General features: G+C 38.4%; 1 protein-coding gene across 2 annotated transcripts in view; it reads left to right on the forward strand.

Annotated features, from left to right (window-relative positions):
• The window catches only part of LOC146459055 (uncharacterized), a 20,527-nt gene continuing 1,265 nt past the window's right edge, over window positions 1-19,262 (forward strand). Inside the window, exons 1-12 of one of the 2 annotated variants that reach the window (XM_085090010.1) lie at window positions 1-159; window positions 4,378-4,494; window positions 5,397-5,501; window positions 11,848-11,956; window positions 12,528-12,627; window positions 13,418-13,473; window positions 14,774-14,829; window positions 15,562-15,687; window positions 16,448-16,542; window positions 17,068-17,268; window positions 17,960-18,075; window positions 18,637-18,727. In XM_085090010.1, the coding sequence (XP_084946136.1) occupies window positions 15-159; window positions 4,378-4,494; window positions 5,397-5,501; window positions 11,848-11,956; window positions 12,528-12,627; window positions 13,418-13,473; window positions 14,774-14,829; window positions 15,562-15,687; window positions 16,448-16,542; window positions 17,068-17,268; window positions 17,960-18,075; window positions 18,637-18,727 (1,317 nt within the window). In that variant the 5' untranslated portion in view covers window positions 1-14. The remainder of the gene's footprint in view (window positions 160-4,377; window positions 4,495-5,396; window positions 5,502-11,847; window positions 11,957-12,527; window positions 12,628-13,417; window positions 13,474-14,773; window positions 14,830-15,561; window positions 15,688-16,447; window positions 16,543-17,067; window positions 17,269-17,959; window positions 18,076-18,636; window positions 18,728-19,262) is intronic. The other variant, XM_085090011.1, reaches the window with a different exon arrangement.

Here is a 19,262-nt window from a genome sequence, read left to right on the forward strand (position 1 = left end):
GCAGTTAGAACAAGATGGCGGCTGTTCTGATCGAGCAACCACGTTTCCAAGAGAAATTTAATAAGATGCTTGACGAAGATGATGAGATTGAAAACCTTACAGAAGCCGGGGGAGAATCTTCAAGTAAGAAGAAAAAGAAGAAGAAGAAAAAGAAGAAAGGTGGGTTTTTATTTTAAGCGCGCAAGTGTGCATAAAGAAAAATTAAAGACAAAACGTATGATGATTCCACGCACAATAATATTGTAACTTAAATAAGTCAGCTGTTGCGTTGTACATCGCACCTGAGTAAATACGTGTTCATTGAGCATTTAATTTTACCATGGTTTTATTGTAAGCAAGTTATGTAATACTTTTATAATTCATTTGCAAAAAAAAGTAATAAGACTTAAGGTTTTATAATTTGTTGAGCACTGCATATTTTTTGCTGACTGATGTGCCCAGGGCGGGTACTCGGGTATATTAGTGACGGGGACGTGCGAAGACCTTTTTTGGGTTTGAAATGCTTGGCTTGGGACTTTTTTTTGGGTTTGAAATTTTCTGGTGGACTTTTTTTGCCCTTAAGATTTTGGCGAGGACAAGATGTTCCCATTTTTGGTTTTCCTGAACAAACATATATTGCGCTCGACTTTGAAAAATGACTGCAGTCTGCCTAAAGTTTTGTGACAGATGCACGAGGAATGAATAAAGTCGGACGCTTGAAATATCTCGCATTCTCTTGGTGTTTTGTACTTTTATTGTTTTTGATGCTTAAAAAATTTGGACTTTTTTTGGGTTACGTATTTGGCTGCTGGACTCTTTTTGGGTTTTCCTTAGCGTGACGGGACTTTTTTCGGGTTTCAAAATTTGGCCTCATTCGCACCTCCCCGTAACTAATATACCCGAGTACCCCCCTGGGCTGATGTGAAACATGGGAATATACTCTTTCCTTTCTAAAACGCAGGGTGTAACTAATCGATCGAAATGGGTCATCGAAAAAGTAATCGATTAATCGATAGTACTCGATAATACCCGATATTTGTCGATTGATTAGTTATAATAATCAATCAAAATCGATAATCACAAATTTGGCTAGAGTCGCTCCTTTTTTCTTTTTTTTTCAATCGAAGCAGAACTAGTGAACGGCACATCTGTTGATTTATCGAGTGGTAGAAATGTGTTATTTTCTCCAACATGTTTTTGCAAATCATTGTACTCAAAGAAAGAACAGTGGGTGATAACTTAAGTAATAATAATAATGGATAATAACTAAGCATTTCTTACTTTGAGAGCTTCCCATCTTTTTGTGATTTAATTTACATAAATAAAGAGACTTATATCGGTTGTAAGGACAGCTGAAGGGACTTGTTGACAGACAAACCTCAGCAAATCTCAGTGCAAACCTGGACAAACGCATCTGAAAGCTCAACACCCGCGAAAATCTCTTGCTAAAGATTTGTTGAAAAGAGCATGTCATCCGACGGAAATTGACACACGAGTGACGTTACATTACACCGTACATTATTGCTCTGATGGTTGTATTTCCTATCGATTTTTGCCTGTGCAGTACCCCTGAGTACCCAGTAGTGACATACCAATGCATAAATCGATATCAATAAGGCAAATAAAGTGTTATGGAGATGTTTGTTGAGTTTATCAGTTATAAGATCGAGCCAGTGATGATGGACTAAACGCAACCAACCCGTCTTCGCCCATGTTTATGTTTTCGATATTTTTTGATCAAAATCAATAAAATCGATTGGTTAATTACAGAAATCGATAAAATCGATAATCACAGAAAGTTGACTGATCGATTTCCATTGATTTTCAATATTAATCGATAAATTATGATCGATTTCATTTGATTACTATCGATTTTCATTTAGTATCAAAAATATCGATTAGTTACGCCCTGTAAAAAGGAAAAAAAAGTACATAAAGTGAACTTGGGTCATGTGACATTTTTGACAAATTACAACATGCCCAGTTATCAGTTACAATGGGTGTTAATATACAAAATTTACACAGACAATTTTTATACATCAAAAACTGTTGTAACAATAAATGATGGTCAGAAACTGAAACCAAATTGGACCTTTACAAGAGGCATGCTTGTAGGGATTACAAAAAAATGCAGGAAGCATGCTACCTGTTATTTGATGAGGTCATTTTATGAAAATTGAAAAACACACAAAATAGTGGGAGACAGGCTTTATCTTCTAAAACCTGAGGGACATTATCCTGCACCACGTAGTTATGGTTACATACATGTACATGACACATTCACATGGGTTTAGTATGATAATCCGTTGGAATTTGTTCTGGTAACAGGCCGCAGACAAGGGAGTTCCACGTAACAAAAAATTAGGTCATACCCCCTCCCACCCCGTCCCCCCAAGAGTAAAGCATCTAATTGCCACTGGCAAAATGGTATCTAGCACACCTCCCCCTGTCAACATGTAACTTGAGATTAAACCTTTCTTCATATCAGCCTGAGCAGAAGTGGAACAGCAAGATATATGGGTATGAATCTGATCTTAGGAAAAATTGTCTCTGTGGAAACAAGCTGCCAAATATATTATTTCATAGCTGCAGGAGGTGACAATGACATTATTTGTTAATGAGGAAGATGTTCATTGTTGAAATAGGCATCTACATGTACATTACACCATCCATCAAGAAACTGAAAAATAGCAAAAGAGAAATCATTATTTGCTCTCCAAGCACACAGTGAGGATAATTATTTCAAAGCACATGTGAAATTATAACCTAAAATAAATTAATGAGGTCACTCTTTGTTAAAAAAAAAAGTAAGTGTTCATTCCAAGTTTTACTCCGGTTTTTGTGATAAATTGCATTTACTGGAAAATCAGTGAGATCAGTATAGCCACAGACTGTTCTTTAATCATTGTTCAGTGGGTCCATAAATGCCTTTGTTATATACCTAGACTTTTACTCAACAAAACAGGCACTGTAATATTGGTTGATTCTTGGTCATGGGCCCCTAATCAAATACAAAAGTATCCCGACCAGGATACAATTCCGCAGTTGTTGCCTCTAAGTTGTCTGTTTGTTTTGCTGTGATTGTTGAAGGGAAAGTGTAAATATATAACAAAGCACTTAATGTATGGTCTCTCGGGAAACTAGTTAGCTTTGTTTTCCCTTGAGTCCTGATGTTTCCCTCGATGAACATCAGGACTCTCGGGAAAACAAAAGTAACTGTTTCCCTCGGGACCATACATTAAGTGTATATTGTTTGCTTGGGTAAATCCTCAGAGGCCAAGGGAATACAGTGGGGATGCATATTTATCTCACGATTTTCATAAGTAAAAGTTTATTCCAAGTTGCATCTTTTATTAAGAAAAATTAAAAGTAACGTTGTTCGACGTTTCGATGTTTCAAACATCATTATCAAGTCAGAATGAACTTCAAGAAAACATGGAATTTTTTTCACTGAAAAATGCGATGACGTTCTCAAACGTTCATTACCCTCCTAAGTTGATTGACACCACTATCAACAAATCCCCACTTGTGAAGCGGACAATGTACAAAGTGCATGACACAATGGACAAAAGTAACGACAGCCTTCCCAAGGTCATGTTCTCCCTTCCTTTCGTTGACCAGAAAACTACGGAGAACACAAGGAGACAGTTACAAAGTCTTAGCTCCAAAATCGGTGTCACTCTGCAACCCCGATTTCAGTACTATGAAAGTCTGCAACATTCTCAAGACTAGAGAGTCAAAACCAAAGATCATTGTATATCATTACAAATGTGGTCTATGTGAGATGGACTATGTCGATTTTACAAATCGACACCTCTATCAACGCATTAATGAACATACAAGCTCAACGTCTTCAGTTGGGAAACACATTAAACAACATGGGCTCGAGTTTAACGGGAAAAGTACTGTACGAGCTCTTATTAGGCATTATAGATTGGAAATCGTGGTTATTGTTCGAACAAACAGATCGATACAAGTTATTAAAAGATTATTTTAAGATGTCCAAAGATTCCTAAGGTCAAGAGAACACACAAAATATAAATACACTGTAGTGTCCCGATTTGACCGGTTTACAGCAGAGCGAATGTGGACAAAGGCATTTCACTGGCCTTTTGTGTTGTCACACACGCTATATACTGATGGACAGATGTCAGGTGTATTTCAACACCCAAGCCAAAAATAATAGCAAAATCTTTTTGTAGAAGAAGAATACATCCCTTATTTGATGGTTTTACATATATTTTTTGCTGTTGCTCGTATTATTCCTCGATCGCCCTTCAGGGCTCAGAAAAATAGTACACTACTCACAAAATATCCACGCGTATTGCTTGTAAAACCATTGATTAAGATATATTGATTGTTTGGTCGCTGTGTTGACAATCTTCATTAAATTTCCAGGAGGTCGAGAACAAGCAACAGAAAACATGAATGGTGAAGTAAATGGACCTGACGCCAAAGAGGAGGCAGTTGTGGCTGCGGCAGAGACACAGAATGGTAGCCAAGAACATGATGCAGGTTAGGAAATATTTGGGCCTTCATTACTTATATTGGTGCCATGTTCAAAAAAACTAGCAGCTTGCTAAATGTAGGCGCTAAATGACAAATTTATTGCAGGTAACAAAGTTTACTGAGAGAGCCACTTATGTCCAGGATAAAAAGCTGTTGCAAAATTTTGCTATTTCCAATTTTTGTTAACAATATTTATTTTCTATTTATTTGCCGTTGAAGGCAAAATCCTTGTTACTTTTGCTAAATTTCTTTTAACAAAACTGACAAAAAATTGTATAGAAATACAAATTTAGCAAAAGTAACAAGGATTACTAGTTGGGAAAATTTGCCAAAAAATCAAGGCATTTCATCTTTGGTGATTATTTCCTTTATTCTCCTGATTTAGGCCCTGGTCAGACTAGGTGCCTGTGCCAGAGCTCTGTGCCCCAGGCACTAAAAAGGACATTCAGACTCCTTGGTGCCCAAGGAGCAATCGTGTTCTCCTTTGTCAATATTTAGCACTCGCCATTTGATTTGCTGAATCGTAAGGAGGCATGAGGAAAAAACGTGGGAACTGACAAAAATCCTGTTCACACCAGTGCCCGTGCCGAGGAATGGTGCCTAAGTGCTACCTTTGGAGGTAGTGCCCGTGCCCGGGCATGGTGCCCAGATTTTTGCTCGGGCACCAACAAAAAGCTCTGTTCAGACTAGTGCCCGAGGCCGAGAACCGGGAGCGGGCACCTAGTCTGAACACGACCTTAAATGTTTAATCAAGCAGCAATATTGTAAGGAGAAATTATATATTAGTCACCCCCTCGGCTTAATTAAAGTAAAAGGGTTAAAAATGCTGGAGGTAGCCATCCAATGAACTAGCAGCAAATTCTTGTATCTAATTAAATTTAGATAATATAAGAATGTCATGTTTTTAGATGTTGCAGAAGCACAGGAAGGAGAGAATGAAGGCACCACTTCAGGGAAAAAGAAGAAGAAAAAGAAGAAGAAGCCAGCGGGAGCTAAGTCGGTTGAAGGACAAGGTAACAGCCTAAAGCCTTCTAAAGACTCAGCTTTTCTTATAATTTTGGCAGTTTATTTTATTATTTTAGAGTGTGAAATTTGAGAATTACACCACTTAAAATAAAATTAAAAATGGCACATAAAGTTTACACCAGCGTGTGAGTCATGGCAAACAGAATTTGTCAGTGAAGGCTACATCCTTGTTACAGAAGTTTGACAATTTAATAGCTTCTTCAAACATAGTCATGTCAATGGCCTTGCTGTTGTTTTTATTGTAAAACAAAACCTGGAGAACTCACTTTGTAATTTTAATTTAATCTGCCATTGGAGGAGATCAGACAACTTAAAAACTATCATGATCATAATGATATCTTCAAATGTTTATATTTTACACTGTTTATGTTTTATTATTAAATCTAAGGCATGGTATGATAAGTTCAGATATTTAAGGGTCCTCCTTTAAGGTGATTCCGCTGAAAAAGAAGGAGTATTTAAAATTGTCTAAGACTTGGTCCAGTTCATGACTATGTTATGAGCATTACAAAAATGCAATAAAAAATGGGGGTCACCGTGCTCGTTTTTGTGCAACCTGGATGGCTATTATAGTAAATAGATGACCCACGAGGTTTATATTGGGAACGCTAGTAATCAGAAAAGGGAACTATCATTTCTAGAAAAAATAAAAAAACAAATAAAAATAAATAGGAATTTCAGTGGAATCCACGGAGTGGCCCTTCTCTCCACTGTTTCCAGGTCGAATTGGAATTTGGAAATGTTGGTTTTAATTTCTTGCATTAAAAAAACGAAGCATTTCAACAAAATTTACTTTAATCTTACACGACAAACTATTTTCATTGAACTGGAATTAAGATTATGAAAGAAATTAAAGATTTTGCTGCGTGTGCACGTAAGCAGCACTACCTAAATACATGCTTTTTAAAGCATTCAAATAAAAATATCTCAAAGTAGAGTATAAAACTTTTCTTTAAATCGCGATATATAGTGGTCAACCGTGCGACATTTAAATTGATGCATTAAAAAATGGGGGTCACCGTGCTCGTTTAGAAGAAAAGGACCATATATTTTCCTGCCGAGCTTAACCTCAAGGAAATCCAGTAATGTTGTGCGCGCGCGCTCGTGCGCGCGCTAAATGACGCGAAAAATTATGCGCAGCAAGGATGCGCAATGCAATTCGATGGAATCACCTTAAATAGGACAGAGATTCAAAATGAACAATTTCCAAAAGGGGACCAGTGAGTTCTCAATTAACTGATTTCCGTTTGAAGCAACGCACTTAATTAAATGTGCAGTGGCCAGAATGCAAGACAAGAAAATATGTTTTTAGCTTTTAAACATAGAAAGTTTTACAATACAATTGTAAAACGCAGTTAATGGAACGTGACGCCCTTAGCCCCGGGTGGCATCTCTACATACTGTACTTTAGACTTGTCACTGTATCATTGTCACGTTAGTCAATAGTCACATTGTAATATGTTGCGACATTGTCTGGAGACAAGTTAGTTCGCCTTTTCTGTATGGCTAAACCAGTGAATGGTGCATTCATGTCGCGTTTGCTATGATGTAAAGTCTACCATAAGCATAGTACAACCCTGGCCATTGGCCCTGACATTGAACGCTGTCTAGCTTTAAATGTGCGATAGAATGTTCTAAGTCACACTTGGTTACGACGTGGTTTTATCTACTGTTACGCTGTAAAAAATGTAACGACGCGGTTTTATCCACTGTTACGCTAAAAAAAAAAAAAAAAAAAAAACTGTAGCAAAAAGCATGTAGAAGGCAACTCTGCAACATGACCTTTGGAAGCTCTTACCAGGCCCAACAATTGGAGAATTTGTCGGACAGTAAGGCCCCTGAAAGTTTTCGTCGGCGTGCCGTTTAATCCTTGCACGTGCCACGCGTTCGAGTTTTTTCTGGCCTGAACGGATGTTCTACGAAGAGACACAAGACAGTGGTAGCGAAGCTTTTCATTGACTCTGTTTATCGTGAGCAGAATGTATTCCATTTTGTCTCATTTCGCCATGCCGTCTTCACCACGCTGAACTCGGCTACACCGCTCCGTCACGCTCAGAAGATCTTCAACCTGCAGCATGGCCATGGCCTCAGTTGGTCGTAACCATCTGTCGGCATTGCGCTCTTCACCGACGCTCTTGCAGGACCATTTGACTCGTGCCCACACGAAGACTACAAAGGCGCCATGCATCTCGAAGCTGCCCAGTCAGGCCCGCCGCTCGGGATGGATTCGTCAGCTCCGTCACTCCCCTTCCTTACTGTTACAGCCGCCGTTCTTCGCTCTACATCGACTACTTCCGTCAGGTGCTGTGTTTTTTGTTTTGTTTGCATATCTATTTCATTTATTGAGCCACCTAAACACGTCCGCCATCGTTTTTTCCTTTGTCATATTTTAGCTATAGCTATCTCCTCTTGTAATTCCATTCCCTAAACCCCTTAGTTCACTCCTTGCGTTACATACCCGGGGCCGAAGTGTGTTCTCATACCCAGTACTCCTCGCCTCGCCGTAGAATTTCGCATCCCAGTTCATCTGACCTTGTTTACGTTCGTTGTTTGACTGTATATTCTGTTCCTCGATCTAAATATAGCCGCAAATTGAGTTCACATTCAAGTTTACTGTCATCTTTCGTCCAGGAGTTGTTTTAAGTTCTGTTTTCTACGCCAGTTCCTGTTCTCAGATCTTGGTATTTCACGTAAGCTGTACAAGAAGTCACTACCTTTATTTTCGTTCTATGCTCGGTAGTCGTCTGGTACCTTTATCATGTACCTTTGCGCCCGTTGACCTTACGTGTTTCTTTTATTGCTACTGCGTATTTTTCCTTTACCCAGGTAAGCTTTCTTTTATATTTTCTTTACCCGGCCCCTTACGTTCCACGTACATTCGGTAAGCTTAGTCATCTCCTTGCTTTACGCCAAGTTCCTGATCAATTCGGGTCAATAATTGCTTTCATCTCTTATTACATTTATTTCCATTATTTACGTTTAAGCTTATGTTTTCCCCCCCCCCCCCCCCCCGAAAAAACCAAATTATTATTTCGTACGAGCGGTTAGGGTAGCGCAGTTTCGCCGACATTCCCTCTTCCACGGGTCATAAAGCTCGCACCTCTTGATCCCAACCCAAGTGGACAATGGGGTTGTTTGTTGGTTATGTTTGACATGATTATAGCATTACTATCAGCTTACTGTAACACACAGTCTAGACATTCTCACACATAAGGCCCTAATGTCCTATATTTTCGTTATCAACTGGGTTCTTTGCCACAACCTTTCTCCCTGAAACCATGTTTTGTTCTCGATCCTATGTGGTTTGGGTTCATATTATCCTGTCCAAGTTTAGATACCTGGTGTGTTATCACAAAAGTGTCCAGTGCTGTCACCTCACCATAGCTGTGTACTTGACATTTGCTGAAGGGATGCCCGTTTATTTAGCAGCATTCATTTGTTTACATCTCAAGATACCTAGAACAAGATGCCTGCTATACTGGCATTACGCGAGATGCTGGGGCTGATTCATTTATTCCAACTGTATGCTTCCCCGATTGATAAAACTATCCTTGCTAATGGAATAGTTTGAGTCACGACGATCGCGTTACGTTGTTTTCCGTGTGTTACGCGACTCAGACTATCAGCGGAAATTTGTCAAATTCCATTACGATAACGTAAGCTTCTCAATGACCTCTTTTCAGTCTCGCGTTGTGGTCTAAGACTGTCAAACAAAGCACGATTCCTTCACTAAGAACTCACCAATTTCCACCGTTTTACGTGTCGGATGCTTCTTAGAAGTTATTCTTTCGATTTGCCGCTTCAAAATGGTGAAATTTCCCTTTGAAAACGGCACACTTGAGTCCAGAACATGTTAAAACAATATGGCGCGACTTAATCCGTCTTTAATAAATATATCAAATGATGCATTGACGTCACACAGGTAGGGGTGAGTGGGTCCCCTCCCTCGCAATATAAGCGACAAGAATGGATTTTGATTGGCCTGCTTTTGTTGAAGACAATCAAAACAATACATCCCGAGTAGGAGAGGGGAGAGTTTAATGAATAAATTAATGTACCGATTTGTGTATACGACGAAGAAAAAAAAAAAGAAATCGACCCGTTTTTAGACACGGTATGCCCCTTCAGGGCATCCCGCGTAACTATTTGCAGCCCAATCATTTTATCACTTATTTCACTATATCCTTACAAGTATCGACTTAGTGGGTTGTTTGTTTTTCATGGTTTCATGAAGTCGTTCTCATATGGGTCTAGTTCTCCCCTCCCTTGTTACAGTTTGTTCTCTGTCTTTGCCTGTTACTTGACATAGATATGTGTTCTTCCGAAACCCTTCATGAAGCTGAAACCAATTATTGGGAATTACACACCTTTTAGACATCCTACTTAGGAGCAGTTACCATTTAGTTATTTGTAGGAGCAGCAGTTGATGAGTTTATCCCCTCGGGATTCCCATGTAAGCTCACCTCTGCCTTCTCTTCTTGTAGCTTGCCGTCAATTCTATCCTTTTGAAATGGTTCCTGTCCATACAAATACGGATAGTTTTGAACTTCCAATATTTGGTTTTCTTTTTACATTACCACCTTGTGCATAGGTTTACTTGCAACACCCATACATTCTCTATTTCCAGTAAAGTCACAGAGTTACTTAACGGGAGTGATCATGTTCACTTCCTTTTGTGCCACTCTTGTCCATTCCTGCTTTGCTGGTGAGATAACTGTGGTTGTTTTTTGTCCCTTCCCTTTAGTCGCATTATTCACTCACCATACCCAGACTAGTCATTATCCTGGTCCTTCACTTATTAGTTATATTCAATGCTGGATTGGGTCATTACCATCCCTACCCCCTCTCACATATTAGGTTCTAGTGTATGAACGTGTCATTTTGTTTGTCTTGAACCCCTTTTCAGACTAATTCGTTGTTTGCCTCTTTTTGTTATTTACATGCCTGGTCTTGCCCCACCGTATCTCCTTATCTGCTCCTGAGGTTCCATGGTCCAAGTGATCCAGTGGCTGTTTTTTGGCTTGTCTTCAGCTTTCTCCTGCTCAATAGGATGTTTTCAGTGCCACCAGGATCTTAGATGTCCCAGTTTCACCACCATTGGCTCCTCAAGGGCACCATCAGCATTCCAGGGCCACCTCCTTCATATCTTATGGACTTTGCTTTTGTCATCACTGTAGTAACTACCACTACTTTTATTTTGTCTTGGTACTTGATTGCCCCTTTCTCCAGGGGTTGTGTATCTGCATTTCTGGGAGAGTACGTTCCCAATTTTTTCCCCACTGGGTTTTTTAGGGTTTTTCGTATCAGGCAGATGCACCTCAAATCAGTACCAGCCCATTACAGGCTCACACAACCTTGGACCTTCTCGTCAGTCATATTTCGGGTCGTCTACTTTTCATTTTTTCAGAGTACACTTTTGTGTGTTTTACAAGTTCATTTTCAAGAAACTTTCAGCCAATTTTGTTCCTTGGTTGTCTTGAGCTATGTGCATGAGAATAACCATATCTATTTGCCCTTTAGTTGTATATTCTGCTTGAATTAGCAACACTGTTTACCTCTCTTTATTGTATCAAACCTACCCGCATGTTGGGGCTACAACGGTGTATATACAATTCATATCATACTTCTTATTTTATCATAAACTAATTAATGCACGACTGGCTAGCCTTCCCCTTAACCTGCAAGTTTAAATTTTGGTGTGGATTTTCTTTGCTTGGGGGGATACCCGCTTTGCATGTATCTGTGGCGGTTAAGTCTGCGTAGCGACTTCCCCAAGCTAAGTTCTCTAGTTCATTTCAATGACTTTTGGTAATATTGACCTGTCAATACTCCGGTCCGACCCAGCAGCGCTGGTGAGATAGGTGAGGCATGATAGGTCATTCAGTTAATTAGGTTTGCGCGTTGCTGGCCTAGATGGCAGCTCGTAGCGCTCTAGTTTTGCGACCTGCCAATACTCTTCTTGGAGTGGCGCTGCTGGCCTAGCTGTGCTGCTGTTGCAGTGCGTTGTTGTGTTTTGTTGTTGTTGGCCTAGGTGCAGCTGGAAGTGCCAGAGAAGTGAGGCCTTAAAATGGTCACGCAATAGAAGGCGCCAGTCACGCCAATCGCCGAGCGGTGTCCCCCAAATTAATGCCAAACATGTCTTGTGGTCCTTACTTTAGTTTATTACTGTACGTTTCATTAAAGCTTGTGTGTTTGGATACTCTAAACGGAACAGTGACATTAACGTTTAGTTTCTCTCAAACAGACAAGGCATGAGAAAGTGTCACAGTAAACTCATGAAGTTGCACGATCAATTTAATTATAATGGTAACTTTCTTTGTCTAAATTTATCAGATTGTTCTCCAGCTGCAAAGCAACAAACAGATCCACCTACTGTGCCGATATCAGAGCTGTTTCCAAATGGAAACTTTCCAGAAGGACAAATCTTGAGCTACAAAGATGAGTAAGTCACATGAAAATGAATATTGTGCGGCTTGCACTAAGGACACAAATGACGGATCACCAAATTAACTCTGCAGTGTTTGTTAAAGTGCTAACATGAACCCATGTACCCTTCACATTCACATTGTCGCAGTTGCCAGACAGGAAGAAGTCAATTGGGTGGCTGTGGTGGCCTTGTAGTTCAGTCTTTAGATGAACGGATGATCAAATCCAGAGGTCATAGTTTGAATCCCTTTGAGGCAGGCTTTAAACCAGAAATTGAAAGTTTAGTGTCCAAGGAACATGTTTCTTGTAAATTTTTTAAAAGATTAGGTGAGTTTTTAGTGTATTTTCATAGTCGCCTGGACGCCCTTATGGCTAAAACATTGCTTTGAGGTCAAAGATTTTTTTCTCATCTTTTGCAATCTCCCATTTCCTTACTAGGGCCAACGCTAAGTGGGAAATTCATGGGTTCACCATAGCACTTTAACCTAAACTACAGAGTTAATCCTCAGATCCATCATTGAAGTTACATGCAGTTCCCTTGTGATAACTGTAAGGATTGTATATATATCTGTCTTGCTTTTTGTTAGCAATCTGTGGCGTGAAACCAATGAGGAGAAGAGAGCATTGGATCGGATGCACAATGATATCTACAGTGACGTAAGGCAAGCTGCCGAGGCTCACAGACAGGTACAAATTATTCACGAGCATATGGAAAGTTACCTTTACTGTCAGTGCATGTTTATTAAATTCATACATAGGTCATAACAACAAAGCATTCATTTGATACTCTTTGATACTCATAAAACATTTTCTCAACTTCACCAGAAACAGTTACAATACAATACTTTAATACATTGGCACTCTCCATAGGGGTTTTTCAGTGACAATTTGCAATACATAATTATTAATAAGCTGAATTCTACATGCATTTTGGTTGGATCTTACTTATGATCTATTGGAGGACAGACGCATAGATGACGTCACCATTAACATTTTTTGCTTCTTTATTATATAAAACAAATAGATTCCATGTTGCCGGGCATCTGTTCAGTAATTAAATAGATTACAGAAGACGTCAAAATGTGATAAAAACATCAATGACACACTCGGCTGCGCCTCGTGTGCCACTGTTTTGTTCTTACCACATTGTGACGTCATCTGTGATCTATTACTGAACAGATGCACGGCAACATGAGATGTATTGGTGAAATAAATATTAACAAATTAATGATAATCAGTTTAAGGAATTTAATACTAGCAAAAAACTGGTGACGAGGTAGCTCATCGTAAAAAGTCTTTTAGAAGATACTTTTTACACTTAAAGCTATTGAAACACTGGCTAAGATTCAAGATCTGAAAAAGGCTATTCAAACACTGGCTTAGTTCAAGATATGAAACATGACAAAAGTATTAGAAGCAGTTTTAAGTAGGTTTTTTTTCCATTCTAAAACAGATCTTACTCTTTTTTGGTTTTCAGGTCAGGAAGTATGTGCAGGGTTTTATCCAGCCTGGAATGACCATGATAGAGATTTGGTAATGTACCTTAGTATATAGGAAATTAATGCTTATGTTAATTAATAAGGTATTGATATAATAAATACCACCTGACTTAACAGAAATGAAATAAAGGGGGGATTTAATGTGAAATCAAATGAGACTTAATTGGCTTAATTTTCAACTGAAGGAAATTAAGCAAATGTGATCATGGACATCTTGTACTATATTGAGTCCTTGTAACAAAGTGTTGATGACTGCAAAGCCGTTTTGTCCAAAGTAAACTAAAATGAATGCAGATGAAAATAATGCAAGAGTGAACCCAAAAATCTCAAATGATTAACTCAAAGGATGGAATATGCTAAGCAAAGAGAGCTACTGTTTCAGTTTTGAATATGGTCTTTAAGGTGATTCTGCTGAAAAAGAAGGAGTATTTAAAATTGTCTAAGACTTGGTCCAGTTCATGACTATGTTATGAGCATTACAAAAATGCAATAAAAAATCGGGGTCACCGTGCTCGTTTTTCTGCAACCTGGATGGCTATTATAGTAAATAGATGACCCACGAGGTTTATATCAGGAACGCTAGTAAGCAGAAAAGGGAACTATCATTTCTAGAAAAATTAATTTCTTGCATTAAAATATCGAAGCAGTTCAACAAAATTTACTTTAATCTTACACAACAAACTATTTTCATTGAACTGGAGTTAAGATTATGAAAGAAATTAAAAGATTTTGCTGCGTGTGCACGTAAGCAGCACTACCTAAATACGTTCTTTTTAAAGCATTCAAATAAAAATATCTCAAAGTAGAGTATTAAACTTTTCCTTAAATCGCGATATATAGTGGTCAACCGTATGACATTTAAATTGATGCCTTAAAAAATGGGGGTCACCGTGCTCGTTTAGAAGAAAAGGACCATTTATTTTCCTGCCGAGTTTAACCTCAAGGAAATCCCGTAATGTTGTGCGCGCGCTAAATGACGCGAAAAATTTTGCGCAGCAAGGATGCGCAATGCAATTCAATGGAATCACCTTAATACTAAAGGATTTGTGAAAGGTGTGATAAAAATTTTAATTCCTATCACACCTCTAAAAGGTTTCTGAAATGAATGCACCACTTTATTTTCACTCCAAGAAAATAATGCAGCAAAAACTACCTCAATTTTTTTCAATTCTCGTTAATTTCACAGAGTAGTATATTCTTGTAACAATGTACTCAGTAAAACCCTAAATATGAGACAAAAAGTTGGAGCATTTTCATTCACAATCGGTGCAGGTTTTTCTTTTTATAAAAACATAATAGTAATATATTTTAATATATTTTTGTTCTTTTAACAGTGAGAAGTTGGAGGCAGCATCTCGAGCGCTAATCAATGAAAACAAACTCAAAGCAGGTACAGGTTTTGTTGTTTTGTTGTTGTTGTTGTTGTTTGTTTATTTTTTATTTTATTTTATTTGTGTTTAAATTAGAGAAGTTTTGGGGAAACATTTTGAAATAAAAACTAACGAAATTAGTAAGGAACAAAATTTCATCGCCCTCATGGACAGCATTGTCTATAATAATATCATGTACTTAATATTGGTAATTGAACTGAATGGAGTGCAATTTGGTCTGAAATCATACGCGTGATTTCAAAATCAAATGAGCGCACAGCGCGAGTTTGATTTGAAATCACAAGTATGATTTCAGACCAAAATTGCACGACACGAAGTTCAATTACCACTTAATTACATCCATTTTGAAATCACAGAGTATCATTGACAATATTAATATTCTATTTGTGTTACTTCATTTCCATTTTGATGGGCTAAAGAAAGGGTGCAATTTGGGAATAAATTGCACCATTTTAGACCAATCAGATTCCAAGGATCACCAGTGATTTCAAAATGGATGTAATTAATATAGAAATACTTCACCCTGTTTTGAGCATTAACCCTTCGTCAGAGCAAGGCCCAGGATTCACTCTAATGAAGCCGGGCTTACACTCGAAATGTAATGTGAAGTATTTATGAATATAATTATAGACAATTCTGTCGCGAGGATGGCAAAACATTCTTCCATACTAATTTTACTAGTATATGTTTGTGTTTGTTTTATTTTACACATGTATTTCTGTTCATGTTAGGTTTGGCATTTCCCACTGGCTGTTCTCTGAATCACTGTGCCGCTCATTACACACCCAATGCCGGAGACAAGACAGTTTTACAGTATGATGACGTCTGTAAGATTGACTTTGGGACACATGTAAATGGTGAGGTTACAAAAACTACATGAAAAAAAATTAATACCAAACAATTTTGCTATTTTTATTTGAAGTGCTAACGTTTGTTGTAGTTGTTGTTTGTTAAGGTCACAAAATGGCTCGGCCCTTTCAGATTAGCCTCCCACGCAGTCTTTTTTAGGGGACAGTCCCCTAAAAACGACTGCATAGGAGGCTACTCTCAGATTAACTTGTATCATATAGTTAAGGGGAGCAAGGATGACGTAGTGGTGAGAGCACTCACCTCCCACCAGTGTGGCCCGGGTTCGATTCCATGACTCTGTGTCATAAGTGGGTTGAGTTTGTTGTTGGTTCTTGTCCTTGCTCCAAAAGGTTTTCTCCGGGTACTCCGGTTTTCCCCTCTCCTCAAAAAAAACCAACATTTCTAAATTCCAATTCGATCTGGAAAGTGTCTCCAATTAGTGCTCTGTGCTAAATCCATGACTATTAAATAAAGTGATATATATTTATTTATTTTAGTGTTTAAATCTCAAAATGCTTGCAATTTTGATGTTAATATTTCATTTGACAGAGGAGCGCTAGATGTATGAGCAAACAGTTAAAGTATTAAATTTATATAATTTCAACTTTCTGGATATTACCCTTCAAACTAATTTATAGGACTAACATTAGAGAAGAACTGAATAATGGTTATCGTTAAGGATAATATTTAAGTATCAATTCCAAGAATCTTGAAACTGAGAAACGAGAGTGCTTTTTTTTTATGAATGTGCAATTTCTTGTTTTTCAGGCAGGATAATCGATAGTGCATTCACTGTGTCGTTTAACCCAAAATATGACAATTTGCTTGCGGCAGTAAAAGATGCTACCAACACTGGAATCAGGGTAAGACAATGTGAAATGGCAACTGTTATCTGTATTGTTGATCCTCTGCAAAAACGAAACATTTGAAACCACCACAGACCGCTTATGCCCGCACTTATTGGAGGTGTAATTTTACCACAAGTGAAAAGACAATAATTAATTATTTAATTTTTGTATTTTTAATGTTATGGCAAGCAAAGTAAACATACAATGTATGGTGCAATGTCCCTAGGAATGCAGACTAGACATTCTCTTGTTACACACAAAATATTATCTACACACTTGTCACAACTCTGTAGAATTGCAGTAGAAAATTGAGTAGCAGTAGAAAATTGAAAACTGTTCTTCTGTTTGATAACAACCCTTCCCGTCTTTATCATTGTTATCTTTGTGTTATCGTTAGTTCGTGCTTCTTGTATAGTATGCTGTATTGTTAATTTTATTAGTTGACTTCGTTCATTATGTTTTTTGTTGCGTTGCAAATACAATTAAGTGCTCATAAAAAAAAGTATGGTGCAATGTCGCTTTGTTTTTGGTTTTGTTTAGGAGGCTGGAATTGATGTTAGGCTGTGTGATGTGGGTGAAGCCATTCAGGAAGTTATGGAGTCTTATGAAGTTGAACTTGATGGAAAGACGTACACAGTGAAGCCGATCAGAAACCTGAATGGTCATTCCATCACGCCCTACAGAATCCACGCTGGCAAAACTGTGCCGATTGTCAAGGGAGGCGAAGCCACCAAGATGGAGGTGCAATTTCCACACATGAATGTTTCGATAAATAAACGTTAAAAACGTAACAAGTTTATCGAAATCGATCCTCATTAGAAGTTGGAATGTTTTGCCAAAGGCCAAAATAATTTCTAAGGATTTTAGCTTAGTGAGAGTCACTGGTGTACTGGCTGTTGTGCTCATGAAATTCTTAGAAATTTATTCCTTGGTCAAGGAATTATTGGTACATGGAAGGCTGTTCCATACACCTGTAGGATGGCGCCGCTGTAGCTAAAGCTATTTTTGTAATAGTTTGTGCGTGGTAATGGAACATTGAGATTATTCTCGGAATGCCTTAGGTTATACACACTTTCTCGTTTTTTAAATCTAGAACTAAGGTAGTCTGGAGCCAACCCGTGTAGAGACCTATAAACCATCGTAGCTCTTTGGAAAATAGTTGTAGCTCCTTGACCTCAACTGTGAGAGGGATGGATGGATAGATGGGTGGACGGACGGACGGACCAAAATACAAGACTAGCCGAAGGAAAAAAAACCTTCTACTAATTGGGGACACAAAACAAAATAAATGAATATAAAAATAACATATAAAATGTAAGTCAAAGATTATATACATGAAAGTTATATACATGATTTAAAATAATTGCTACCCAATATGACAGTGACACGCTACAAGTTTGATTAACAGTCAATTTTTTTATTCTTATTTCAGGAGAATGAATTCTTTGCCATTGAAACGTTCGGCAGCACTGGGAAGGGTGTGGTTCATGACGACATGGAGTGTTCACACTACATGAAGAACTTTGAGGTCGGGCATGTTCCCTTGAGGTACGAGTACTCTTTTAACAAGCCAAACCTTTACAGCTGGCTCACACTGGTGACGAAATCGGAAGCGGAATTGGAGGCATAAGGAACCTTCCGTTCCAATGTGAATAAAAAAAGAGAGACGGAATCGGAATCGCAAGGATCAGAGCGTTTCTTTTTCCTTCCAATTCCGCTTCTGATTCCGTCATTTGGGATCAAGTGTGAACTGGTTTGATCTGAATCGGAAGCGAAGAATCAATCAATCCTATGGCTCATTCCCAATCCCTTTATGCGAGATTTAGAACGGAAAACATGGCAACCTTCCGCCATTTTGAACGACAGCGGCGCTCCGTTTCTGCTTCCACCGCATTGATTCACACAAGTTCAGAAGAGTCTTCTGATTCCGATTCCGCTTCCGCTGCTTTTGTTACCAGTATGAACCAGGCCTTACCGCTTCTATGCTTTAATATCTGTAGTGTCCAGCTCTCCCCCCCCCCTCCCCGCGGGTCTGGCTTTGTCTGTACCACTCTCTTCCAAGCACATACCTTAATTTCAGCTTTGTAACTGTTTTTATTTATTTTGTAGGTTACCCAGAGCCAAACAGCTCCTCAATGTCATCAATGAGAACTTTGGAACTCTTGCCTTTTGTAGAAGATGGTTGGATCGTTTGGGACAGGTACATATTATACACAGAACAATTAATTGTCAAATTATCACCCGTAACAGTTGACAAAGAATATGAACAATGTAACAAACCAAGCAAAAAATATGCTACCAGTGATAAGGGTGGAACGTGCCCGCGTTTAAAAGCGAAGATTTGTTTGAGGAAGCTGGTTGTTTGCTCTACTAATTGGTTTTAGCACAAGTTATGCGAGGTTTTTGTTGTTGTGGTTGTTTTTGTCAATTGATAACCTCTATCACCTGAAAACCAAAGGAATCATGTTGCTTTCCACAGCAGCAATTGGTAAACTTCTTTGTGATATAAATTTATTTCAAGCTCTTTGGAGTACAAACTAAAATGTTTTACAGAAACAAATTTCGTGCAAAAACCAACCTTCTCAAATTCCAATTCGACCTGGAAACAGTGCATGAAAAAGCCACCCTGTGGAAGCCACTGAAATTCCCATATATTTATTCTCTATTTTACGTACAATATGATCTCCATGACTCGAACCATCAAAGGAACGACAACAACAAAAATTACAAGTTTA

Source organism: Pavona decussata, unplaced genomic scaffold (genome assembly GCF_977016875.1).
Source record: "Pavona decussata unplaced genomic scaffold, jaPavDecu1.1 SCAFFOLD_223, whole genome shotgun sequence".
Taxonomy (NCBI): Eukaryota; Metazoa; Cnidaria; class Anthozoa; order Scleractinia; family Agariciidae; genus Pavona; species Pavona decussata.